Source organism: Hemicordylus capensis, chromosome 3 (genome assembly GCF_027244095.1).
Source record: "Hemicordylus capensis ecotype Gifberg chromosome 3, rHemCap1.1.pri, whole genome shotgun sequence".
NCBI lineage: Eukaryota > Metazoa > Chordata > Lepidosauria > Squamata > Cordylidae > Hemicordylus > Hemicordylus capensis.
This window is the reverse complement of record NC_069659.1, coordinates 64,565,550-64,592,654: the sequence shown is the minus strand read 5'-3', so window position 1 is coordinate 64,592,654 and position 27,105 is coordinate 64,565,550. Positions and strand designations below refer to the sequence as shown.

Below are 27,105 nucleotides of genomic sequence, written 5' to 3'. Positions count from 1 at the left end.
AAGAGGGGGTGAAAATGATAGCATTTGTAATGAAGTATCAACATAGATTTTTGAAAGGTATGTTGCAAGTACATTTATTACGTAGTGAATAGAACTTTTAAGAGTAGTACACACATCCAGCCTCACCACTTTCTCCCTGTCTTTCCAACCATATACATAATCGAATATATTTAAACAATGAGTTCTACAATTTCTCTCTTTTTGCCTTTCTATTTGCTATATAACTCACTTCTTTGTCTTGCAGGCCCTTTTATTGCTCAGGCTTCTTGCAATTGATTTTAGTCACTCATCACTCTTCATTTATTTCTTATCTTTTCATAAATTGTCAAGCTGTCTTTCTTCCCTTTCTGCTTCACCAGTGTCATCTTGGATGTCTGCTAACTCACCTTTCCACCAATACTTTAAAATAACCTTTGATGTCACCTCTTATGTACTAAATGTCTTATGCACTAAATGTACTATATCAACATGTATGCAAACTGCAACCATGTTATACTCCGTAAACATTCTTTTGAGTGCCAGCAAGACCAAAATGATCTCACAGTCATTTGCAAATGCTTGCAAAAATGATTCAGTTTTCTCTTGCCAGGAATGCTGTGCAAACCATTCTGAGAACTTTATTTGTTGCAAAGTGGTATATAAATATACCAAGCTGAAGACTTTGTTTTTCAGAGAAAATGTAACCCTGTCCAAGACCAGATTTACCTCACTACTCAGATAATAAGTTTTACCAACCCAGAGGACTTCCGTCTTATCTGGATTACGTTTCAGCTTGTTTGCCCCCATCCAGTCCAGAACAGCCTCCAAATCATGGTTCAGAGCATCCATTGCCTCCTTGGTTTCTGCTGACCTAAAAGATAGGTAGAGCTGGGTGTCATCAACATACTGATGGCACCGCAGCCCACACCTACGGATGACCTCTCCTAGAGGTTTCATGTAGATATTAAACAGCATGGAGGACAGAATAGATCCCTGTGGCACCACTAGGCCAAAGACCAAGGGGTGGAACAAGCATCCCCCAGCACCACCTTCTGAGTACAATCCCCAAAGTAGGAGTGGAGCCACTGTATAACTGTGCCCCCAAGTGCCAATCCAGAGAGACATCCCAGAAGGATACCATGGTTGATAGTATCAAAAGTGGCTGAGAAGTCCAGGAGAATCAACAGAGTCACATTCCATCTCCCAGCATAGGTCATCCACCAGGGTGACCAAGGCAGTTTCCATCCCATATCCAGGTCGGAAGCCAGACTGGAAAGGATCTAAGTAATCAGATTCATCCAGGGCAGCCTGGAGCTGAGATGCCACTATGCTCTCAAACACCTTGCCAAAGAAGGGGAGGTTAGAAACTGGAAGTTATTCAGATCATCTGGGTCCAATGAGGGCTTTTTTAGGAGGGGCCTGCTGACTGCCTCCTTCAGCTGAGGGGGCACCATCCCCTGCCTTAGAGAGGAATTCACAACCCCCACCACCCATGGACCCAGTCCCTTTCTAGAAGGGTCGAGCAAGCACGTGGTAGGCCTCAGCCTTCCAAGCAGCCTGTCCACTTCCTCAGGCAACACAGTCTGAAAACCATCCAATATAACAGGACCAGATGGTGCATTGGCAACATTCAGTTCTGGCACCATGTAAATCTTAGATTCCAAGTCAGAATGGATACGAGCAATTTTATCCACAAAATGTAATGCAAATTGGTCACAGCGGGCTGTTGATGGTTCTGTTTGATGGTCTTTGGGGTCCTCACCTAGGAGGCCCCGAACCACTTGGAAAAGCTCCTCTGCATGACATTGAGCAGAAGTAATGGTGGTGGAAAAGTAGGATTTCTTCGCTGCCATCACTGCCATAGAGTAGGCCCTAATATGGGCTCTAGCCTGTGCTGGCTCACATTCATTCTGAGTTTTCTGCCAATGATGCTCAAGCCATCTACTAGCCTGCTTCATTGTCCGCAACTCACCTGTATACCAGAGAGTCGCTTGGGCTCAGTGCATTGAGAGAGGATGCCTAGGTGCAACTGTGTCAATCGCCCGACCCATCTCCTCATACCAGAGGGAGACCAGGCCATCAACAGGATTGTCCACTCTCTCAGCAGGGAACTCACCCAGAGCTTTCAGGAACCCATTAGGAATCCATAAGCCTCCAAGGGCAGACCATCCTAACCGGTCTCCCATCCCCGCAGAGGTGTTTTGGGTTCACCCTCAGTTCAATCTTCACCAGATAGTGATCTGTCCGTGATAACGGTATTGAAGCCTCCAGGACTATCCATGGAGCACCACTGACCATCATTGACCCAAGGACTAAGTCAAGCGTATGGCCTGCCACATGTATGGGACCAGAAATTAGTTGAGACAGGCCCATGGTCATCGTGGAGGACATGAAGTCCTGAGCTGCACCAGACAAAGTAGTCTCAGCATGGACACCAAAGTCCCCCAGAACTAACAGCTATGGGGTCCTCAATGCCACATCCGAGACCACCTCAAGCAGCTCAGGCAGGGAGACTGTTAGACAGTGGGGTGGCCGGTTTATCATCAGAATCCCAACCTTGTCTCGTGATCCCATCACTGCATGCAGGCACTTGAACTGGTATGACCGGTGAACAGTGAAGGAGAATGGTCTCCCGATGAACCAGGGCAACCCCACCTCCTCGCCCACCCTGCCTTGGCTGATGCTGCATCCGGAAACCTGGTGGTCACAGCTGGGAGAGATTTACATCTCTCCCCTCATCCAACCAGGTCTCTTTAATGCACATCCGGTCCACATGCTCATCCAGGGTTACCTCCTAGATGGCAGCGGTTTTTGTATTTATGGACCTGGCATTTAATAGTACCAGCTTCAGGCAAGATGGGCTGCTGTGAGAGTTACTGGGGTCTGTTTGGGTGGAAGAAGGACCGGAGGGCACGATTACTTTAATATAGCCCACACACCTTCCCCTCACCTGTCCTGTCCTACCCGCACCGCCATATCGCTCTCTGCCAAGGACAACCTCAATTGGAAGGGCCTATTCCAAAATAACATGCCCCCTCAGACACATATTGAGAAGAGCAGCACTTTAACAGAAATAAAAACTCTCTCCTTTTAAAACAGAGGCAATACGCTAATCTGGTAGGCTCGATATAGCTGCTAAAAACCCCAGGCAGGTATGAGGAGAGCTGTTATCAGTGTTCCTGTTCTGTAATCCCTCTAATTTCTGCAGTCCTCTGGTTCTCCACTTGGCCAAAGGGGCTCACGCCTCTGGCCCAAGTTGGTTCCTTTATAGAGGAGCTGGAGGTACCTAATAAGAATAATGTCCCAAAGAAATGAGCAACTAGGTAGATAGGAGGCTTATACATATAACCCAGTACTTCCTACTCCTGACTGGCAGTGGATGTCCAAGGTTCAGACAGGACAGAGTGTTTCCCAGCCCTACCTGGAGAAGCCAGAGATTGAACCCGGGACCTTCTGCATGCAAATCAGATGCTCTGCTGAGCTACAGCCCTGTCCCCACTCTTTTCAAGAATTTTCCTGAGGAGTCCTACATTGTCTCATTGAGTCTCCTGCTCCTGCTTCTATGCATATTTAAGGCTACAGGTAAAAACTATGCAACTATTTGGTGTATGGTGTTACCGAAGAACTGATGGCACATAATTGCATCTTATCCTTATAATGGCAACAGCCTGCAGGCACAGTGCTTACTAAGAGTCTGACAGACAGAGAATCTAATCTGTAGCTGAGCTATTTGCATGCTGCTTACAAACACCTCTCCACTGCCTTGTAAAATCTGACCTAAGTCATTTCCGTGTCAGTGAGGAAGCAAAGATTCTAATTGTGTTGCCTACAGGTGATCCATATTCTTGGTGCCACATGTAAAAAGATGACTTTGGGGACCAATGTTTAAATTGTTTAAATTGGTTTCAACCAATTTGTAAATAGTCCCCAGAAAGCCATTCACATTATGTACAAGGTAGTTCTAACCACTATTTTTCTGGGTTTCCTAATTGTTTAACAGCATAAAGGGTGTAAGACTTGGCACAAAGACTGCTATGTTGTTGCAGTGCCATTAAGTAATTCTGCACCAGCAATGAACAATATCATCAGGTTTGGGGGATTCGTTTATGGTTGTTATTGGTTGACATTCAGAGCAATGAAGCACCAGTGCAGTGAGAGAGCAGCCTGTTAGGGATGTGTGAACGGGTTTGATTTCGAACCTATACAACATCAAACATGGCTGGTTCAATGGTTCGATAGCAAACACCCCCAAACTGAAACAGCCCCTGTTTTGCCCGATCTCAAACCAAACAACCCCCTGGTTTGGGTTCAGGGGTTTGTATTTTTTTTTTAAATTAAAAAAAAAACTTTTCAAAAAAGTAATAAAACTCACCAACTCCCGCTCCAGTGGCTTCTCCATGGCCATGGTGTGTGTGTGGCTCTTCAGAGGTTTCCCCTCCTCCTGACGGCCTCCATTTAGCCACAAATAGCCCAGTTTGGGCGGTTTTGGAGGCCACAATGCATGCTCAGTGGGCCTCTGCATGGCTTTTTGTGATTAAATGGAAGCTAAATGGAGGCTGGCAGGGGAAGGGGGAACCTCTGGAGACCCTCCGCCCCCCAGCCACAGAGAAGTCCCCAGAGTGGGAGGTGGTGAGCTTTATTACTTAAAAAAAAATTATTATTTTTTAAAAAGAACCCCTGAACCCAAACCGACCAGGGGTGTGTGTTTGGAGGTGCACAGAACCAAACATGCCCAGTCCAAGTCCAGTTTGGACTCAAACCAAACCGGACAACCCAGTTGTGTGCACACTCCTACAACCTGACAGAACTTCCAAACAGATTGCACTGATGCACTGGGGAAGGAAGGGGATGTTTTTTATGCCCTCTCCTGCCCTAGGAAGCCCTCTATGCCACCCCAAAATAGGTGTGAGGCATATTGGAGACATATTTCCAGGTGGCACAGAGGGCTTCCTGAGGATGGGGAGGGTGTCAAAAATTGCCCTTTCCCAGATTCACTAGTGCAATTAGTTTGGAAATTCTGTTAGGCTGCTCTCTTACTGCATCAATGCTTCTTTGTTCTGAATGTCAGCCACTATTTATTATGTTTTTATCCCATTCTTCCTCTAAAGAGCTCAGGAAAGCACACATGGTCACATTTTTACCCTTCCAATAACACTGCTCTTATCCTGAGAGTTACAGGTCCCAGGTCACCAATGAGCTTCATGACTGACAAAGGAACGTGGTCATGACTGATAAGAGTGACCCTGGTTTCTCTGATCATAGCTGAACACTCTAACCACTGCACCAGAGTGGCTTGGAGTAGCAGTGGTACTCAAAGTTACTACATGAGAGAATAAAGAAGTAGAATGGCAATGTTTCATGACCTGGGCACCAGATAAGTGACCCATGCACCATCCCAATAGTCGCCAGTGGAAACAGCACCGGTTGGCAGGGGGCATGAGAGGTGTCTTTAAAAATAAATTAACAGGTGCTTACATGCAAGCTGCCTCAAGCAGCAGAGCTCTGCCGGGGATCCCATGCGGGGCCGTGGTGCCCCGCCCAGCATCCCTGAGGGCTGGCAGTGTGGCCCTGGCCTCTTCATGTGCACAGAGGCTCCACACACATGCAGAGTCCAGGGCCATGCTGCTGGCCCCCAGGGATGCTGTCCTCACTGGCTGCTACTGCACCGTCCTGGCGCTATGAAAGAGCTGCATTGGCTCAAACATACATGTCTGATACCCAGGGCATGATAACTACAGAATGCATAGCAGGTCAAATGTGCGAGCCTTCTTTGCATATAACATAACTATAATTATGTCAGCACAGACCACTCTCTGCACTGTTGTAACTATGCACATCTAAAATATTGGAGCATTAGTTATGTAGGGGACATGTCTGGTATGAATATTAACAGGTCCACCTCCAGTCTCAGACAGGATGACTCTATATACTAGTTGCAGGGGAGCAGCAGCAGAAGTGAGGGCAGGCCTTTGGGCTTCCCAGAGGCATCTGGTGGGCCACTGTGGAAAACAGGTTGCTGGACTACATAGACCAGGCATCCCCAAACTGCGGCCCTCCAGATGTTGCTGGACTACAACTCCCAGCATCCCTAGACACAATTTTTTGTGGCTGGGTATGCTGGAAGTTGTAGTTCAGCAACATCTGGAGGGCCGCAGTTTGGGGATGCCTGACATAGACCTTGGGCCTGATCCAGCAGGGCTGTTCTTTTTAAATTCTTCTGCCATCCCCAGGCCATGTTTTCTACATTCATTTACAGATTCAGCCATCGATCTTAACAAGGTTACTGTCTGGTTACTTCACTGGTTCTTAATTACTTAAATGCAAATAAATATAAATAATTATACATCAATTACTGAAGCTGTTCTACACTTCCCTTTCAAAAGCACAAACAAACCTAAGAACAATGGCTGATAAGTTGTGCCAGGCAATGTCAGCGTTTCCAACCCACTGGCACTGTTGTGCATGTGTTTCCAATTGAAGTAGTGATGTGGAAGTGCCCATGTACTGTTTTAAACAGTTGTGTAACTGTGTACTTGCACAGCAGGGCCAGGACTGGTTTTCATGTGTGCAGCAATCCTGGCGGGTCAGAAATGCCGACATTGCACAGGTTGGCCGGGTTTTTTTTTTAAACTGAGCAAAATGAGCAAGCTCTACATAGCAAAGTATTTGCATTTCAATTTATCTTTTGTTCTTAACAACACTAAATACATTTTGCTAAATATGGCAACTGAACTTTTGAAGAAATCAATTATATTCTTAAGTTTAAATCTTTTTTACCAGCGATGCTTAATGTATCACTGTACCTAAGAAATGCACCCTGGGGAAAATGCTTCTCTTCAACTAAAAATCCATGAATAACATTATGTAAAATTAATTTATGATAAATGATTTAGAATCTTTACTTAGAATGGCTTCTTATTCAAATGTCCTGTGAAAATGACACCTCACCCGTAGAAAGGAGTCAAGGGATCCATTCTCCATGTATTCAACCACAATCATTACTGGTCTGCCTGCAAAGACAGCAAAGGAACGTGTTAGGATTATAGGTATATTAAGGGTTTGTTATATTTCCAGCTGTTAGGAAAAGATTATTTGCATTAGTAAAATATGTTGCTCATATTCTAATCCTCCACTGTAGCACCTCATTGTTCTATTATTTCTAAGCCATATTTCGCTTGGTCATGTTGGTAGATTAAAGAAGGCATTCATTTGATTTTCTTTGTTTTTAATGGCTCAAATTGGAATCTAATATTTCGAGCCTCCACTGTCCTGTGGACTTGAAAAAGTAGTGGGGACAGGGCTATAGCTAAGGGGTAGATCTTCTCTTAGCATAACGTTCCAGGTTCAATCCCTGGCATCTCCAGGCAACATGAGAAAGACCCCTGTCTGAGATCTGTGGAGATCTGCTGCCAGGGACAATAATACTGACTAAGAGGGGTCCATGGTCTGACTCAGTAAATGGCAGTAACTATGTTCTCTATTGAAAATGTAGTGGAGGGTGTTGCATGTACAATGACACAGTATGCTGGTTTGGATGATGAGTGTGTATACTGTAGACCGAACTGTTGCCTCTCTGAACACTATTCTTTTTTCGGGGCGAGGAGAGGGAGGATATTCCAAGCAACTCTCTTGGTGCTGGGAATCTTCTAGAGGTGATAATTAAAAACCTTTCTCACTTTGTGGTGCTTAAAGCGATCTGGATTAGGACTAATGGTTTTACCACACCAATTTATTGTGGGAAACTATATGGAATAGTTCCTTATGAATGCTCCAAAAGTTACTACATTGCAAACTGGTGGGCTTTACAGTCTCAAACATAAATGTAGGGATTGCCATTGCTTAATTGGGACTGTATCTCAGTTTCTCAAATCCAAATGATAAGCAAAGTCTTTTAATGTCATCATTTACACTAGATACGGTACCCATACTGGTGGAAACCAGTGGGGAAAGATATGAAGCCCATGGGAATCTGTTGGCATTATTGACTTCAATAAGTTACTGTTCTAGCTTAGAATATATGAATAATTATTCTAAAAACACTAAAGGAAGTCAGAGAGTATCAATATATAATTCTGTATAAACTCAGATTCAAAATCTCTTTTTTCAATATATAACTGAAAAAATATGCCAATTAAGTATTTTCACTTAACTGACACAGGCATTTTGGATGCATGTTCCACAATTTGGTTTTCTTAGCTTTTGTAGTCCTTCATGTTTGTTATTTGTAAGTCCTTTTACTCATTGTTTTGAATAATATTACCTGGAACCAAAAGCACAGCTCAGAAGCATGTGATCCTTTCACAGAAGTCTACTTTGAAAGTAATGGCATTGTATTGTAGTTACGCTAAGCATCATTATCTGTGCCTAAAGGCTGGTTAAAACATGCATGCTCATCACCTGCATACTGTAACATCAGTGATTATTTGTATGTTCCGGGGCCAAATTGCACATTACATTGGGAATCTGTGACTGGAATCCCCAATATTATTTTCTTCTTGCAGAAGCAGCCATGGAGGCTAAGGTGATTTGGATCAGGTCTATGGGGGCCCATATGGACACAATTTGTACCAGTAAGTGTTCCCTTCCATGTCAACCTGAGGTGGGATGACTTGTAGATTAAGCATAGAAAATTGTTCTTATAAAGTTTCCCCCTCCACAATTTTTTTCTCTATAGTTTCCCTATAATGGCTAATAGCAAATGGCTTTCTCTATATAGTTTCCCTCTCCATGGCTAATAGCAAACTTGTGGGGTCATTTGTAGAAGATTAAGCATGGGACCCCTCCTACCTTGTGACCCTGATCCCGATTACCCTCTACTTTACAGGAAGAAAATTATGTTGAGAGGTCCAATTGCAGAGCTCCAGTGTTTGGTGTTCACTCCTCTCAGATAGATCACTACATACAGCGCATCCATCCATAATATGCAATGGAAATGCAGGCATAACACATGTTTATACAGACATTTCAAACATTTTGGTGTATTATCAAGAGTTAATTAATGAAATGACAAAGCATCAAGTCAGTTCTAAGTGATGGTTCTAAGCTGAGCAGATCTAACTCTGCAAGCTGCCTGACTAGGAGAAAACAATATGTAAACTGCTAAGGATTATGTTGCTTGCCACTTCAGGCTCCGGGTCCTCTCTTTACAACATGATATACATTGGTTTAGAATATATAATTAACATTCCATGTTTGTCACAAATACATCCAAGTCATTCTGGTACTAATTTTAGCTTCTGTATTTACTCGACAAGCCTTTGCTGTTTGTGTGCAGGAGTAAGCCATCACTTCAAAACTACTGAGGCAAAATGGTTCAATTTACATGCTAATCAGGGCATCCCATCAGATGTGATTTAGGTAATGTTAATAATACAAAGGAGTGAATAATATATGCAGGACTACTGTAATGAATATTCTTGTATGTAAGACTAGGAAGAATTTAATAAAATAACAAACACGTTTTGTGGAAATGCCTGTATTAGTTCTGTTTGAAATGAACAGCAGATAAAAGGATAAAAAGGACAAAGAACATGAGTATTTTCTGAGAACCTTGCATATATTTTGCATATTATTTGTTTTTCATTTTTGGGGACATATTTGTTGAAGACAAAGAGCACTTTTGGAGGGAGGGGAAACCAGCAAATATTGTCCCCCCCCGCCCCTGTGTGCAAGCTCTTTGCCTGATCAGCCTTTAGGAAACATAGGAAAGCTGTCATATACTTAGTCAGACTATTGGTCTATCTAGCTCAGTATTGTCTTCACAGACTGGCAGCAGCTTCTCCAAGGTTGCAGGAAGGAATCTCTCTGAGCCCTATCTTAGAGAAGCTAGGGAGGGAACTTGGAACCTTCTGCTCTTCCCAGAGTGGCTCCATCCCCTGAGGGGAATATCTTGCAGTGCTCACACATCAAGTCTCCCATTCATATGTAACCAGGGCAGACCCTGCTTAGCTATGGGGACAAGTCATGCTTGCTACCACAAGACCAGCTCTCCTTTCAGAGCTCAGAGCAGCCTTCACTGCAAGGGCACAGCTCCTGCCCTGCCCTACTTTAAATTAAATCCCCATGTATACGCTTACAGCTTTCCAAGCAGTTCTGGAAGTCTCACCCTCAGTGAGAATCTGGCACATCAGCCACACACACACCCGGCTGCACTCTTCATGCTTACTGTGTTTGCATCTTAAGGCAAAACACAGTTTCCAAGTCACAAAACAAAATGGTTCCACTTTATTTCATACTAGTTAGACTTCATCTGAAGTACTGTGCCCTTTCTGGGTTCCACACTTTAAGAAGGATGTGGGCAAACTGGAATGGGCTCAGAAGAGGACAGTGAAGATAGTCAAGGGTCTGGAAACAAACCCAATGAGGAAGGTTGAAGAAACTAGGTATGTTCTAGTCTGAAGAAAAGAAGACTGAGGGTGGACATGAGAGCACTCTTCAAATACTTGAATGGTTGTCACAGAAAAGAGGCCAAAGATAATAGGAGGAATTTTTGCTCCCAAGAGGGCAGGAGCAAGAGCAGATTTTCTGTGATTAAATTACACTGGGGTATACAGATGTTTGACAGAACATTTAGGAGAAACCTCTTATCAGAAGAGTAGTTTAACAATGCAATTAGGAAAGTGATGGGCTATCCCTTGCTGAACAGCCATGTGTTGGGGATGCTGTAGTCAGGCCAATGGGTTGGCCTGCGTGGGCTATAATGTCCCTCCCAATGCTATAATTCTAGTCCTTCTCCTTTACTATCAGAATAAGAGGAAAGAAAAGCCTTGTCCGCACACAAATGCAAATCACATGTTCTCTGAAAGATCGCTTGGAGGAGGTGATTGCAGGCCTAGCCCTCATTCTATGTGCATACCAGCAGATGGTGTGAACAGAGCCTCTATGCAACAGCTATGTGCATGTAGGGCTGTGTTAAGCCCTATTCAGACATTCAGTCAACACCACTGTACTGCAAATGGGCCAGAAATCCTACCTCCCGCTTTTCACTCACCATCCTGGCCATGATCTTTATGCTTACCATGGTGCTCATCTGAAGAGGTGACTGTGGGATTCCACCCTGTTCTATGTTCAGAAATAATGCCATGGTAGGCATGAAGATCATGGTTGAAAGGGTGAGCGTGGGACTCCCAACATGCTTGCAGCCTTGTACTGAATGCTGGAACAGGGCTCTGATATGACCAGAAACCTTGAAAAATAAGGTCCTTTGCTGTGTGGAGGATGTATAGTTGGACTCACATAAGTTCTATTCTTATAGTCTAGTGATAGCATGCAGTTGTACAGCAGGAACAGTTGGCACTTCAACCCCCCCCTCTCAACTCATTCAGTGAATCTATGAAGAGGGCTTACAATAGTAGAAATAGAAAGCAGAAAGCTATTTTATGATTTGATCATTTAATGTAATGTAATGATTTCATATGGTATTGGATTTGCTACTATTTAAAAATGTATAAGTAGCCACCAGCTTTCTCAATGAAAATATTTTGGAGAGAACAGAAAAGGAGCAGGCACTGCAAGAGCAGTCAGAAAGGGGTTGGTAGAGATGTCAGCATAAATTAAAATATAGAAGTGTGAGTGAAGATGATATGCAGCATCATGAATGAAGAGTCCGCTCAGGGACTGTTGAAGGAAAAAGAATAAAAACAATTTTTCATACACTCAGCTCTTATGAGGCAAGACTTTCTCTGTCAAAACTTCCAACGTTAAGGAAGAGCCCAGGCTGTAGGGAGGCTTGGATGCAAAAGTAGGCTGCATGAACTTCTGTAAAAAATCAGGAGTTAGTAACAAGGTCCCGTGTGGTGAGGGTCTCCAGCTGGGAATGTGGACTAACAGTATGAAGGCTGGAGCCAATCAGAATGCCCTACTGTATATGGTGTCCTACTTCTGCGATTCCCCTGCAGCCCTATATATTACATTCTCTTTCCTTACATCTGTCCTGTTTGTATTTTTGCTGCTTTCTCTGTTATCCACATTACTTCTTCTTCATCTGCACCTGGCCAAAAAGATGAGTTACAGCTGTAACCTACAGGACTAATGTTGGTGCAATTAACCATTTGAACAATGGGCAGGATGACAGTAATAACTCTTGCTTAAATTATTGCTCCTGAGTGCCTTATAGAACAACACAGCCTGTTGCAGCGCATCTAACATCCATTGTGTAATGCAAGCAATGTACCTGGCTGTACAATTCTTTTTCTTCAAGAACCAAGAATCATGAGACTGCTCCTTATAAAATCACCATGGAGAACAATGCAACTTATTGGCTCTTTTATTAGTGGTCTGATTTATGTTACTTGTACTGTGTGATTCTTATTGTGTGGAGAGTCCATGAGCTATATTGGTTAGAGTATTGGCCAGGGAGATCAAATCCCCACTCAGCCATCAAGTTCACTGGGTGACCTTGGACCAGTCACTCTCTCAACCTAATTTACCTTGCAGGGTTGCTGTGAAGATAAAGTAAAGTAGTTACATCGGTCACATCTGCCTTTACCACTCTGAGCTCATTGGAAGAGTACAAATGAAATCAGTTGTTTTTGTTGATGATGATGATTAAATAAGAAGAAGAAGAATGGCTGACATGCAGACTAACAAAGTGTGCATACACTATTGGTTGTTTGTGTGAGATTGTTATTTATCTCTCTTTCCTTCTAAAACCAACTATGAGTCCTAAAAATATGTTCCTGAAATCACCCCTTCCCTGTAGTGTGCATGCAGAGTTAAATGCATGCATTCTCCATTAAATCTGAGTAATAATAACAACAACAGTAATAATTCAGATTAGAGAACGAAAAACTGAGTAAGAGAAACTGGTTGATAAAGCCTTTACAGATGCAATATAACTAATATTTATTTAACAGCTTTAGCTTCAGAACATTTGTAACCTAGGCTGCAATTCTAAACATACTTACAAAACAATAAGCCCTTCTGAAAATAATGGGACTTACTTCTAAGTAAATTCTAAGTAAATATGGAAACAATTGCACTGGATAAGCACAATTCCCCCCCCCCCGCCACCACCGCCGAAGAGAAGCATTTTGAAATTCTGAATTGAATGGAGTGAGTTAAGCATGTGAAATTAATGGGACTTCAAATTGCTTAATTTTGGATGGATTGTGCCCAATGCATTACAAAGAAATAATGTTAAACCTATCAAATACCATTCAGAATCATGTCCTTTTAAAAAGCTCTTTTATTTACAATTCATATAATATTTATTCTTAACTTTGCTTCTAATTTTTACTGCAGCACAGAATCTTGGCAGCATGTAATTTAATTTAATGGTAGAATGATGAATAGGGATGAGAATATAAAGTACCATATCAATGACAAAATATATAGAGTGTTGCCTCCTGTCATAGTTTCAAATACTGAAGCAAAGCCCATGTGTTAGTGAACGTTTAAAGTATAAAATTAATCTTCCAAAAAGAAGAATATATTCAGTGCACACCCCTCTCTGCAGTTTGTGTTTACAACAAAATGTTCAATGTCTGCTTAGGGAATAACATAATGGAATTAAGGCACACAATATTTATTAGCTCTCTCCCCCACCCCCCATTTTTTTACTACCTAACAGACTAAAATTGCCTGGCTAGCTACCAGATACTCAGATTACGGAAGGCTGAAACAATGTTAATAGGGTGGTATGAATGCCTGCCCTGCCCATGTTGCCCCTATGGAGAGTAACTGGAAGCAGAAGGCCAGCTAAGAAGATGTTTTCTTTTCAGCTGTGGAACATGTGCAGTTTACTCCTGTATTTGTCCCGGAATGACCTTATTACAGTGAGCATGCCCTGGTGTGCAAGACAATTCTTGTTAAAAACAGGGGTGGGGGCTAGGAGTGGATAAGTACAAAAGGCTTGCTTATAATAGAAGTGTTTTCTACCGCTTGGATGGAGGAAATATGGTTTCTTGGTCATCTGTGTTACACAAGGAGGTATAATTTTTTTCTACCACACTTTTTCATGTACAATGAAGCTTGATGTGTTTTCCAGCTTGTAAAGCTTCCCATGTTTTTCCAAATGGAAAAATGTTCCAAAATGTTTTTCCAAATGTCCCCCCCCCCATGTTTTTTCCAAATGGTTGAGTGCTGAATGTATTTCACCAGACTATAAAGTTTCATGGCTAGACTGCTCATTTACAAAATGACTTGTATTCCATTCCTTTTCTCTATAGCTTCTGATTTCACAACTCCAAGGTTTCTTTCCTCATCCTGCCCCTTGTACCACTTTCAGTGTTCGCAAGGGTCAGTTCTGCAAGGAGGCTGGTCCCACCAGAGACATGGAGCAGGGCAGTATTTAGCACCTCTTTTCAGGTGCTACTGTACCTTGGGCCACCATTGCGTACTGCTTATTGGTTTAGTATTAGGGCAGGGGTGTAGCAAGGTTGGAGTGGGCCCAGAGACAAGATTTTAAAATGCCCCCCACCCCTGCTGTTCTAGTAGCTCCAGGTCTTAACACTCAAATAAATTTCGGAGGATGAATACATCTGAAGGAAGCCCGGGTGGGTGTGCGGCTGGGGGAGTCAGTCACGTGACTTGCCTCTGGGGGGGCCCCCAAGGCAGTGGGCCCCCAGACAACTGTCTCCCCCTGCCCTATGATAGTTATGCCCCTGTATTAGGGCCTCTGCAGCAGGGAGGATAGAAACTAGGTTTTCTTGAGCTGGATAGAACACACTTTCCTAGCCACTGCCAGCCTTGTAGACTATGTGCCTCCTGAACTCAACAAGGCTGGTCCTTACTTTGCTCCACTATCCTCTGTGTGACTGATACTTCTTCTCCCTCTATCATATACTGTACTTTTTAATTTTTTGAATACATTTATAAGCTGCCCTTCACAAAGAGCTCCCAGGCCAGCATACAATCAAAATAAACAAAAACAATAGACATTCAGATATAAAATCACAGAAGCAGCAGATTATTCAATAGAAGCATGAAAAGAAAGCACAATTAAAACCAGCTACACAACATGCTGGAATGCTTATACAAATAAAAAAGGCGTGTGCATGCTGCTGAAAATACATCAGTGCCAGGTGAGCTTCTCAGAAAATTACATTCCAAATACACTACACCACGGCAACAAAACACCCTATTTCTGGTCACCACTGGAGCTTTCACTTCCTGTCTACTAATTTGTATATTGCTGCAGATTGTCACAAGACAGACCTCAGCATGCCTGAGACAGGTTCTGCCACCACTTAACTACTCTTACTCACACATTCTTCTCATTTTTCTTCACAGGGATGGCAGTAGTCACCATTGCCATGACTCAGTGGCAATTCCACTGAGTGCATTCAGTGCATTCCACCAGGTCCTTCTTACTTTGCAGTGGGAACAATAGGCATTGCTGACTTACTTGGCATATGCCTTCCTCCACCCCCTTCCTTTGCATCCACTGCTGGGCTGGCTGTAAAAAAGGAGAGGAAGTGGAGAAGGAAGTGTTCTATAGAGCATCTCCCCTGTAGTCTATTCCCTTCTTCAAATTTCCTGGCTCTGAAAAGGGGGAAGGAAGTGGAAGTGTAGAGAATAGAGTACTGGGGATTTTGAGGGGCTGGTATCTCTTTAGGGGAGAAGTCCCAGTGTGTGTGTTGGTGTTTGTTTTTTGCCAGGGCTTATTTTTTTTGCCAGAGCTTGTTTTGGTGGCTGTGTGGCTTTCAGTTTCAGTTTCTCTTTTGCTTGAAGAGAGACAGTGGAGGAGCTAGCTAGGGCTGAGGTGAGACACACATGGTGGAAGGGGCCATATTCCTGTTGATCCTGGTTACCTCAGTTTGAAGTACATAAGAGTAGGCGGCCAGGGAAATTAGCGATCATAGATAAGCGAATAGGAATTTGCAAACAGGTATCATAGGAGTTTTGTGGGGAAGTGTGCAGGACAGCTTGAAAGGAGCCTCTTTTGATTACATGGAGCTCAGTGGGAAAAGAAGGTAAGTACTATTCCTTCTTTTTTATTATCGGGAAAGAAGGCTTAAACTGTTGAATAGCTGACAACTTCAGTTAAGACCTAACTTTCAAACAAACAATCTCTAAATACTCTAAACTGCCAACAAAACCAGTCATGAAGATAGAAAGCCAGGAGGGTAGGGGTGCTTCCCGGTGTATTACACAGAGTGTTGCATGTATGAATATCTGCTCAATTGGCAGAAGTTGTGGGGGTGTGCAAGGAGCTCTATTCTGCACTGCTTTTGGCTGCTTGTACAGAAAGGCAGTATATAAATAAAATAAATAATTCAGAACTTCAAATAAAACAGATACCATAATTTATCTGATGCCATTTATCAGGCAATGGCATATCTTCCCTAAATGCCTGCCTGGAGGTGGTAATGGGCTGGATGAGGGATAACAAACTGATGTTGAATACAGATAAGACGGAGTAACTGATTGTTGGGAGTTGGGACCCGAGAGATGGTTTAGATCCGCCTATTCTGGATGGGGTTACACTCCCCCTGAAAGATCAGGTACGTAGCTTGGAAGTGTTTCTGGACCCAAAATTATCTCTGGTTTCTTAGGTTGAGATAGTGGCCAGGAGTGCTTTTTATCAGCTTTGGCTGATAGGTCAGCTAGGTCCATTTATGGAGGTAAATGGCCTTAAAACTGTGGTACATAGGCTGGTAACTTCCAGGTTTTACTACTGATTTTCACCACCCTTTGTGGGGCTGCCTTTGTATGTAGTCCAGAAACTACAATTGGTAAAGAATGCAGCAGCCAGACTGTTCTCTGGGACAACCTGAAGAGACCACATAACACCAATATTAAAAGAACAGCACTGGCTGCTGATACATTTCTGGGAGAAATACAAAGTGCTGGTTATTACATAAAAAGATCTTAATGGCTTGGGCCCAGGGTATTTAAGAGAGAGCCTCCTTTGTCATGAATACTGCTGCCTATTAAGATCATTTGGAGAGGTCTCATTATGGCTACCACTGGCTTGTTTGGTGGTGGCTTGGGGCCGGGTTTTCTCTTAGACTACCTCGGGGCTTTGGAGTATGCTCCCTATTGAAATAAGAACATCTCCTTCTCTGTTTGTTTTTAGGCAGACCCTTGCACCTGTTTTCACAGGCGATTAACTTGAATTAATTTTAATAACCTGTTTATTTTATGAGATTGTTTTTATTATTCTTTGTGGAATTGTAATGCTTTTACTCTTTTATATTGTGTTTTAAATTTTGTACACTGCCTAGAGATGTACCTATAAGGTGGTATAAAAATATGACAAAGAAATATTGCATTTTTTTCCAGCTATTCTTATAAACTAGAATGTGCTGAGCTCCAGTAGTAGGTCATGCAGCAGTTTCCTGGTGGACTATCAGTTTCCATTCAGCAACAGCCATGTGTGTGTGCACAGTGCTGAAATAAAAGCTCTATGGCCTCCTCTAATATCTTAATAAGTAACAGGTTTCCTTTTCTGCTTCTGTTGAGTGTACACTTCCAAAGCCTTTAGTTCTAGGAATCTAGAGCAAGGTAGACATACCTGTTTCACATTGAAAATATTGGTCATAAGTACTGTACAATGTGGGTTTTAATGTCTAATTTAAGGTAATTTGGCATTCTTAACTATGGATTACATCTCATGACATTTTAAGCTATCCATCTTCCATTAAAATGGAAGGATGTTCTAAGCCTCTGGATTTTAGTTATTCTAAAATATATCTGGTCAAATAATTCCCTTCTAATTTCCCTTATACCAAGCGCATGTAAGCAATTAATACCAGTTGAAAGTTGCAGATTCTATTTGAGAAATGGGGCACATATTGGCTTGGTTTCAAATATGACATTGTTGAAGCAGGCAATTCTGCTCCCACAAAGAGAAAGAGTACTCAATTTTTGACAAATTTATTTTCCAGTTGCATTTCTCTTGATCACATGCCATGCTGTTCTAGAGAGTTCCCCACTCTCTAGAAGCAGCTTTTCAGGGGTGCAAAGAACTGCAATGGAAAGAGAGAGATAAAAAAAGTTCCATTCCATTCATATAATTTCACTCACAGAAGTGAGGATCCAAGCCATGGAGATTCCACCAAATACTCCTTTCCATGGAATTTGATTTCCTTCCTGCCTTAATATTTGGAACTTTAATGATGGCAACATCATATTGTAAGCCTCCATAACCCTGATCCACAATCCCAGGGACCACAGTTTTTAAAGAATAAAAACTCACAATGTGATGGCCACAATTCAGTTGGTAAGTACTTCCAAACATTATGGTCACATAGATTTAGGAACGATTGGAGAAGATGAGGGATACATCCACTACATGGACTGGGAGCATCAGTCATCACAGGGAAGCTGTTCTTGGCAGTATATTCATGGCAAAAAGTGTGTTCTGGCCCTGCATGATACATGTTCAAATTGGGTATTTCTGAAATTCAGTAATCCTGTTTTAATTATGTATCAAAGAGCTTTTTCTTCCCTGGGAAAGAGAATTTAAGTTATCCCTAGTTTTAGTGAGTCAGGAATAGAACTTTGATGCAGAATTGATCACATTTCTGTGTCATTCAAAGGGCTGGGGTAAAACAAAGCAATACGGGCATATAAGCTCTCTCAACATAATTTCCCTATCTGTCCACTTCACAATGGTAATACAGAGATCACTGTCAGATAGAACAGTACAAAAGATTCTGAGACTTATCCCTTGAAACATGCTTTTCAGATAAGAGAATGGAGTAGAAGGAGAAAAGTGGGCAGGAGAAAGTTGGTGGTGTGTCATAAAGCAGGATGGTGTAAAGGCTGCATTGAAGGAAAGAGGCAGAGATAGAGTTCTCATTGTGCCCTGGGTCTAAGGACACCATACTCTGGGGAAGGGCTCAGTATTTTATTAGTCCCCTACCCTAAATAAATAAATAAATAAATAAATAAATGGATGCTCAGACTGAAAGAGCAGGATTATGGCAGGTGGACACACCAAACCAGGGAGGGATGCCAGTAGGTTGCAAGCTTAGGAGCTCCTTATCTGTCCTTTGGATTAAGGTGTAGTTTTGCAGAATAAAAGGATCTCAGGCTCTCATTTGAAGAACCTGATGCATCAAACTTGACGTCTAGTTCTGGCCAGTGCCTTGGATGGGTGATGGCTTTGGTACACACATATGTTGCCTTGAATTTCATTATGGAAGAAACATGGCATATAAAAAACTTGAAGGTTGTGAGGTATGTACATCATTAAGGTCATCATGTTTGGATCATGAAGGACACTATATCATATGTCTGTGACATCAAGAAGGAGGGATGGTATCAGTAACCCTTTAGGAAAGGGTGAAGAAACAGGAAGAGCCTGACTTGTATCTCTTCATTAAGAGCAGGCTTGCCAGACTGTGGGCCTCCAGATGTTGCTGAACTACAATTCCCATCACCCTCAGCTACAACTTATTGTGTTTGAGATGATGGGAATTGTAGTTCAGCAACATTTGGAGGGCCGCAGGTTGGGGGAGCCTGTTTAAGAGGACAAATCAAAGCAGACCTCACATACAATAGAAACAAAAGCTGGGAGTAAAAACTTTGGCACAGGCAAAGCGGTCATTAATTCAATTACCAGTTCCTATTTTTTGTTCATTTCTTTGCATATGAATGTTATGCAAAACTACAAGCAGAACTTCTAGTGTTACAGTGTGTATTTTGAGCTGAAATTTCAAAAATATTAAGCATTGTTTCAGCTCAGTTTTCCAGTTATGTAGACACATATAAATGGATGTGATGTACAAAGAACAAAATAAAACAAAAAGGCTTAACACATAACAAAGTAAAACAGAATTTAAAATCTATTATAGAGCGGGAAGAAAACAGAATATAAAAACAAGACAGAAGCATCCAGCATGAAAGCTGTGCAGCAATTATAGCTGTGCAGATAATACCCAGGAAGAGTAATTTGCCTGTTTTTCTCAAGCTTTGGTCTGTTACATCTCAAAACCATTGTTTTCTGTAAATGTTCTACAGATATTTGGGTAATGTGTATAAATCAGCAAACATCAGTAGCGAGTATGGAGCATATTGGTCAAACGCCTGTTTAACTGCTATGAGCATATAGAGGTCTTTCACACAACTGGGTGGCAGAGCGGTGAGCGGATGGCGGAAAGGCTGGTTAAGCTTCCCACAATGCACCACATGACATACATGATGCATAGGGGGATTTCCCCAGGAGACAGGCATTTTAGGCACCCATCTCTGTGCCCACTGGGGCTAAACACAGTCCCAGCCAACACATAATCCCAGAATCCTAGCTAAGAGCTGAGTTTAAAAACAGGGCTAGGCAATGCTGCCCCACTGAGATCAGGCCAGATCCCGACAGTTCTCACATGCAGCATAACATGCAGCATAAGGCTCAGCTTCCCTAGCCTGGGTTAGGCTGCGCATGAAAATAGCCTTATAGACTAGAAAGTTGCTGAAGTTATTCCCATGATCAGTAGAAAGTGGGCTAAGGGAACCTAGCCTGCTTTCTACTGATCGTTGAAACTACTGGGCTTGTGGGTAGGCCTTGTGGTTCCAAGGAGACTAGCGCACCTAATCCCGCCACCCCTTAAATGAGGTTAATGGACTGAGTGCTCTGTTAACCCTCTTTTTTTACTTGTGTGCTGCTGCGGCGCGCGTTAACTCATGAGTAGATCCCTGACTGGGAGACTGCAGCCAGCCTCCTGGTCTCAGGGGGTCTCTCCAGAATGTCCCCCATGCTTGCGCAGGGCATCCTGGAACTTCTCGGGGCCGGGTGACTCCCGATCCCCGCAGCCCCCACCAGCTCAGTGATGGAGCCAGCAGTCATGTGGGCAGCCAATCCGGTCGCCCAGGGCTTGGAGGCTACTCGTGTGGCTTGGAGGCTGCTCATCTCCCTGCACAAACCCTCCTGGTGCTTCACACATGTCGTGTGAAGCGCCTCAATGGCTTGGAAGTAACATGCATGTCCTGTGTTTTAATAAAGCCAAGGGAGGTGGTATTCTCAGACACTGAGCCTATTCTCACGGTCACTGGAAAGAGGGCTAATGGAGCCTAGCCCGCTTTCCAGTGATCGTTGGAACCACCAGGCTAGTGGGCGAGCCTGGTGGTTCTAAGGTGGCTAGCCTGCCTAAACCCCCCTCCCCTTAAACAAGGTTAATGGAGCAAGCGCTCTGTTATCCTTTTTTTTTTTGCATGTGTGCCGCTGTGGCGCATGGCAACACACAAGTAGACCCCTGGCTAGGCGGCTACAAGTAGCCTCCCGGTCTTGGGGGTTCCCCCCAGATTGTCCCACACACTTGCGTGGGGCATCCTGGGAATTCTGGGGGATTGCATAGCCCCCAAGCCCCGCAGCCCCCACCAGATCCGTGATGGAGCCAGTAGTCATGTACTGACCAGGGCTGCAGGCCTGATTGTCTGCGAGGAGAGTGGGCTAAGGCTCTGCTGACTGCCACATTATAGAAACTCTTTGCAGAGTAGTAGTAAGCAACTGCTTAGCAAAGATGCACTCTCTTCTTAGCAGTGCCACTCACTGAGGCTGCCCGACTTGGCACATGCAAATTCTCTTTCATCTCTTCCTCCTCTAGTAGGCCAGTGTGCTGGGAAGATATTTTGTATGGTGAACATAAGAACAGCCCTGCTGGATCAGGCCCAAGGCCTATCTAGTCTGGAGTCCTGTTTCACACAGTGGCCCACCAGGTTCCTCTGAGAAGCCCACAGGCAAGAACTGAGGGCATGCCCTCTCTCCTGCTGTTGCTTCCCTGCAACTGGTATTTAGAGGCATCTTGCCAGCACTGCCTAGCAGCTTATCTAGATGCCACGTGATGTTCGCAACCTTCACATAATTACTATAATTGAAATATAGTTTAAAAAACAACAAATAAAATACAGTATAACCATACCAGACCATCTTAATAGAATAAAATCATAGAGGAATAAAACCATAAATAAAAATAAAAAAGAAAGACAAAATTAGCAGGGATTGCTCCCCTGGACAAAAATGATTTTGTTTTGGAGAGAGAGAGGGAGAGAGAAATGAAAAATGGTGCTAATAGCTACTTAGTTAATGATCATCCTCCATAGGACCTAACTTTCAGCATATATAACGGCCTTAATCTAAAAATCTTCACAGCCAGCAGCCAGTTGTGTTCCCACTGTAGTATGATCTTTATTCAGTATTCCCCCTGAACAGATGATGGGCACTATTTGCTCTGAAAGTATTGATCTCCTGTTTGGGGGTAAGGAGGGCAGAGGGTGTCTTCATTTAGGTCAGGTTACCTGTGGTACTTAGATGTTGCTCCCATCATTGGAGTTGAAGTTCAGCAACATTTGGAGTACCACAGGTTTGGGAAACCCTGGGTTAGGTGATCACTACAAACAGATTGCCAATGGACAGTGGCCGCATTCACATGTTTCACACCCCCTCCCCCTGCTCTCCCATCCAAATTAAGACATTCAGGAGAGCTGTCTCTCTGCTGTCAGAGATACTGCAGAGAGGTGGGGGTGGGGGCCTGGCTGTGCGGTCTTCCTTCTTTTCTGAAGGACAGTTCACACAGCCAATCACGCCAGAGTTTAGGCTTTCACCTTCAACTCCAGTTCCATGGCCAGCAGCCTGCAGTTCCAAATTCGGATGTACAACAGAATGCCTGGAACCTCGGGTTGTGGCAACAAAACTCACTACAACCCTAGGATTCAGATTGGAGTTCCAATCCTGAACCCTCAGTTTTGTCACCGTGCCCGACTGCAGTTCCCCATATTCAGGCATAACATCCGCAGAACCACAGGCCTATTCAACTGTGGTTCTGTGTTATGTGCAAATGCGGCCAGTGTCATTGCTGACAGTGCTGATTATCTCTTCCTAGGTTCAGGAATACCCCAGGTAGCCAAGTATTTGATGAGGGTTTTATGTCTCCCTAGCAGCATCAATGTGCACATGCAAGATCAGATTCAAGTGGGTAAACCATGTATGTAACCTATGTGTGTTTGTGGGCAGATTAATCTTCCTGAATCAGCTTGAAAAGAGTCAGTTTAAAATGACGTATTAGCTATTCACTCTTACAAATGCAGAAGTAAAAGCAGCATTTCATCTTATTGTTCCAGGCAATGTGCATTTATTATTAAAACATACAATGCTGTATTCTGCATTTTTATTGCATAAATATTACCAATGGGAAAGAATTAATGATGTTTCAGTTTAAAAATGCACATTAGAGTAAGGATAAACAGATTTGATCAAGAAAACCTTATAAAGGCTAATTTTCTTTGTACTGGAATCCTGCAAATTGTACTTGAGTTTCAGAATGAATAATCACTCCCATATGGTAGTCACTGTATAATTTTTCTAGCAAGTATTTGTTAATTCAATCTTTTCTTAATTGTCAATTTATACTGTATAAAAATAGTTCATTTGTACTACAGAAGAATAATGAGCTCTCAGGTGCACATGGAAATTTGGATTCTTTTTAAATTGTGTTCCACTAGAAAGTAGAGCAATACATTTTCATCATGTACATTATTATGTAATCATTTGTAAAGCTACATCCATGTTCCTTAAGTCCTTGACACTGGAACATAGGAATATAGTAAGCTGCTGTATACCGAGTCAGATGATTGGTCTATCTTGCTCAGTGGTGTCTACACTGCCTGGCAGTGGCTCTCCAAGGTTTACAGCAGAAGTCTTTTCTAGTTCTACCTGGAGCTGCCAGGGATTGATCCAGGCACTTCTGCATGTAAAAGAGATGCTCTCCTGGCTGCTACAGCCCCGTCTCTGGTGTGGACCAATTGACCTTACTAAATATCAATATCATAACAGACACCAAACACATTTTTACACCTGTGCAACCCTGTGCAAATGCTAAGAATATTCTATAACACATTGCTGCATACTGCTATATTATACTCAAAGGTATATCTAGCATGCTACCTACTCTAGTGTATATCTAGCATATTCCCGTTCTCCCATCTCAGGTGGTTTTTTTTGTTTTTGTTTGTTTGTTTAAATCTGAGTATCTAAAAAATTCCTTTCATTTTACTTATTTGGATTTTACAACATCCCTGTTAAATTACAACTTTTGCTGACTGTGATATAACCTTAATTTCTTTTAAGATTATGTTAGATCTTATATAACATGCACTTAAAAGAATACATGAGAGAAATAGCAAGTATTTTGTGTAACAAAATGTATAAGCAACATAAATGAACTGTATTCCTTATTTTGGTTCCAAGAATAAACGTTCCCTAAGAACTGGTGCTTTGAAGTTTCACATGGAGTACCTACCAGTGGAAATCCTGGGGGGCAAAGATCCTCCTGCTGACAGAGGATGTGGGGCTGGAATGCTATTTAAAAATCCTTCCCTCAGGAATCTTGGGCAAAGAGACTGCACCCCAATGGTCGGGAAGGATCCTTATAAAAGATAAAAATGGTCATTAAATATACAGGCAGTTATTTTAATTGCTGAAAAAGAGAGCCTGCAAAAATATTGTTAAATATTAATTTGTAACCAATTATGGTCAGCTGGTAAGCTTATGAAGCCCAAAATTAACAGCTGATGGAGGCCAAACATAGAAATGTTATCTACAGATGAGAGACAATGAATGACATACATTCCAACTCCAAGTGTGAGATCAGAGAATTTAAATCAGCTCTTTACATTCCCCCAAACTCTTTCCCCAAACTCAATACCTACTAGGGTATAGAATATTGATGATCATATGGGAGGCGGTTTTGGGGGAAAGATATGCTACTCCCCACAGATAAGAAGAACCTCTGTTTGGGTCTGCAAGCCCAGCACACAGATGAATACAGCAGTTGGAACCAGAGCAGACTAGGGATGTGCGTTTCGTTTTGGATACAAAACGTTTTGTGAATAAAACAGGCCATTTTGGCTGTTTTGTATCCAAAACAAAACACCCAGTGCGCAAAACAGAAAATTTTGTAGCCAAAACAAAACGTCCCTGTTTCGGATACAAAATGTTTTGTTGTTTCGGCTGTTTTGGAACTCCATTTTGCAATCACAGAAAGTCTTTCTCCTTCAGTTTCCATTTTTAGTTTTGACATCTGTTTGAATTTCCAGCCCTTCCAGCCTGCAGATTAGCCAGCGAAAGCATGGTCTGATCTGCTGGCAATTGCCTCCTTATTCCTTTTAAGCAAATTTAAGGGTAAATTTTACCCTCATTGGCCAGTGGGGCAGTGTGCATTTACCCTCATTGGCCAGTGGGGCAGTGTGCATTTCATTGTTGTTGTTTCACACTGTTGTGTGTAGATCAATTGCATTTTGGGCAGGGGGGATGTGGATATGCATGACCTTTGGAAATCTGCCTGATTTTTTCCAAAGCTCTGCTGTTGTTGATGTGCGATGTTGATGTTATTTGGGGTGGATTGGGGGCAGAAAGGGGGCTTTAGGGGCAGAAGAGTGGTTCCGGTGGTAGTGCCCCAATGGGTGCCTGCTGCCACCCAGATTCCAAAGGAATTGGGGAACGGGCTGATTTTTAAAGAATTTCTGAAGTTGAAATGTCTTTGGGGCAGATTCGGGGCAGAAAGAGGGCCTGAGGGGCACAACAGTGGGTTGGGTGGGAGTGCCCCAAGGGGTGCCTGCCACAACCCAGATTCCAAAGGAATAGGGCAAAGGGCTGATTTCTTAGGAATTGTTGGAAGTTTACGCTTCTTTAAGGTCCCCCCCAGGGAATAATGGAGGTTTCAGCAGACCCATAACTCCACCTGGGGGGCACTGGGGTGGCCGGGAGTGAGTGGTGGTGTAGTGCACATAGGGTGCCAGCCGCCCCCATGGGTTGCTGGGCTATGTTGTTTCGGAGGTGTTCTGAGTGTAGATTCTCTGGTAGCATAATAGATTTTCAAAGACAAACTATGAATCCACTCTCATATGCTACCAGAGAATCTGAATCTACACTCAAAACATCTCAGAAACAACAGAACCCAGTACCCCATGGGTTAGCAACCCATGGGGGTGGTTGGCACCCTATGTGGTCTACACCACCACTTGCTCTGGGCCACCCTGGTGCCCCCCAAGTGCAGTTATGGGGGAGGAATTATGGAGGTCCATCATTCCCTATGGGGAAGAACTTTACAGACACGCAAAATCCATTACATCTTTAAAAATCAGCCTTCTGCCCAATTCCTTTGAAATAATTCTGGCAGCTTCCTTGCCCCCACTGGGCACTACCACCCACCCTACTCTGCTCTGGGCCACCCCTTTCCCCCCAACATGAAGCTAGACTTTTGATAAAACCTCAATTCTTCCCTTTGGGAAAAATCCTATACTTCAAAAATTCACCAAAATCCAGCCCTTTGCCCAATTCCTCTGAAATTTGGGTGGTAGTTTCCACCCATTGGGCACTACCACCCCCACCCACTAGTTTTTCCATGGGGCCATTTTTTAAAATCCAAAATGTTTTGGATTCAGATTTTGCAATTTCAATTTCCAGTATGCCCTGCACACTCGCACATCCCCGAGCTTCCCAGCCCCTGCCGGCTCCATCACGGAGCTGGCAATCGTGTGGGCAGCCGATCCGGCCACCCAGGCTCCTTCTCTGTTCGTGTGTGGGGACAGCGGGCTTAACACCTCTCTCCCCGCGCACTCTCAGGAACCGATTCTCACTGATCATGAGACCTGGCTCTATCAATCATAGTAGACTATGAGGCGGGTCTCATGATCCATGAGACCTGCTTTTGTAAAAACTGCAGGGAGACCCGCTCTCCCCGCAGACGAGCGGGCAGGGAGCCCTGGGTGGCCGGATCAGCCGCCCACATGATGGCCGGCTCTGTGACGGAGCCAGCAGGGGATGGGGGTCGCGCGGCCCCCGCAAGCCTCAGTATGCCCTGCGCGAGTGCGCAGGGCATATCGGGGAGACCCCCGGAGCCAGGAGGTGGCTTTTCACCTCCTGGCTGGGGGTCTACTCATGAGTAGGAGCAGCACAAAGCCATGCCATGGCTACCCATGAGCCTAAAAAGCAGGTTTGCTGGAGCGCTCACTCCGCAAACCTGCTTTTTAGCAGGGCTGCGAGCCCGGTGGTTCTTTTGACCAACAAAAATCGGGCTAGGCTCTCCTAGCCCGATTTTTGTTGATCGAGAGAATCACCCCTATAGGTTGCAAAGAGCAACTGTAATCTCAGTGCTCAGTATTGAAATGGGATTAATGCTGAGAAAGCAAAGACTAAAATTGGAGCAAATTCTCATTAATATTTGCTATGCCCACAATTACTACAAT

At 43.4% G+C, this 27,105-nt stretch overlaps 1 protein-coding gene across 10 annotated transcripts in view; it reads right to left on the bottom strand.

Annotated features, from left to right (window-relative positions):
• EPHA6 (EPH receptor A6) overlaps positions 1–27,105 on the bottom strand; it is a 750,202-nt gene that overhangs the window by 135,343 nt on the left and 587,754 nt on the right. For 6 of the 10 annotated variants that reach the window (XM_053308761.1, XM_053308757.1, XM_053308758.1 and 3 more), the window contains 2 exons: positions 24,159–24,284; positions 6,928–6,989 (listed from right to left, as the gene is read on the bottom strand). In XM_053308761.1, the coding sequence (XP_053164736.1) occupies positions 6,928–6,989; positions 24,159–24,284 (188 nt within the window). Of the gene's footprint in view, positions 1–6,881; positions 6,990–8,182; positions 8,240–24,158; positions 24,285–27,105 lie in introns of those variants that run through there. The other 4 variants (XM_053308759.1, XM_053308769.1, XM_053308762.1 and 1 more) reach the window with 3 other exon arrangements.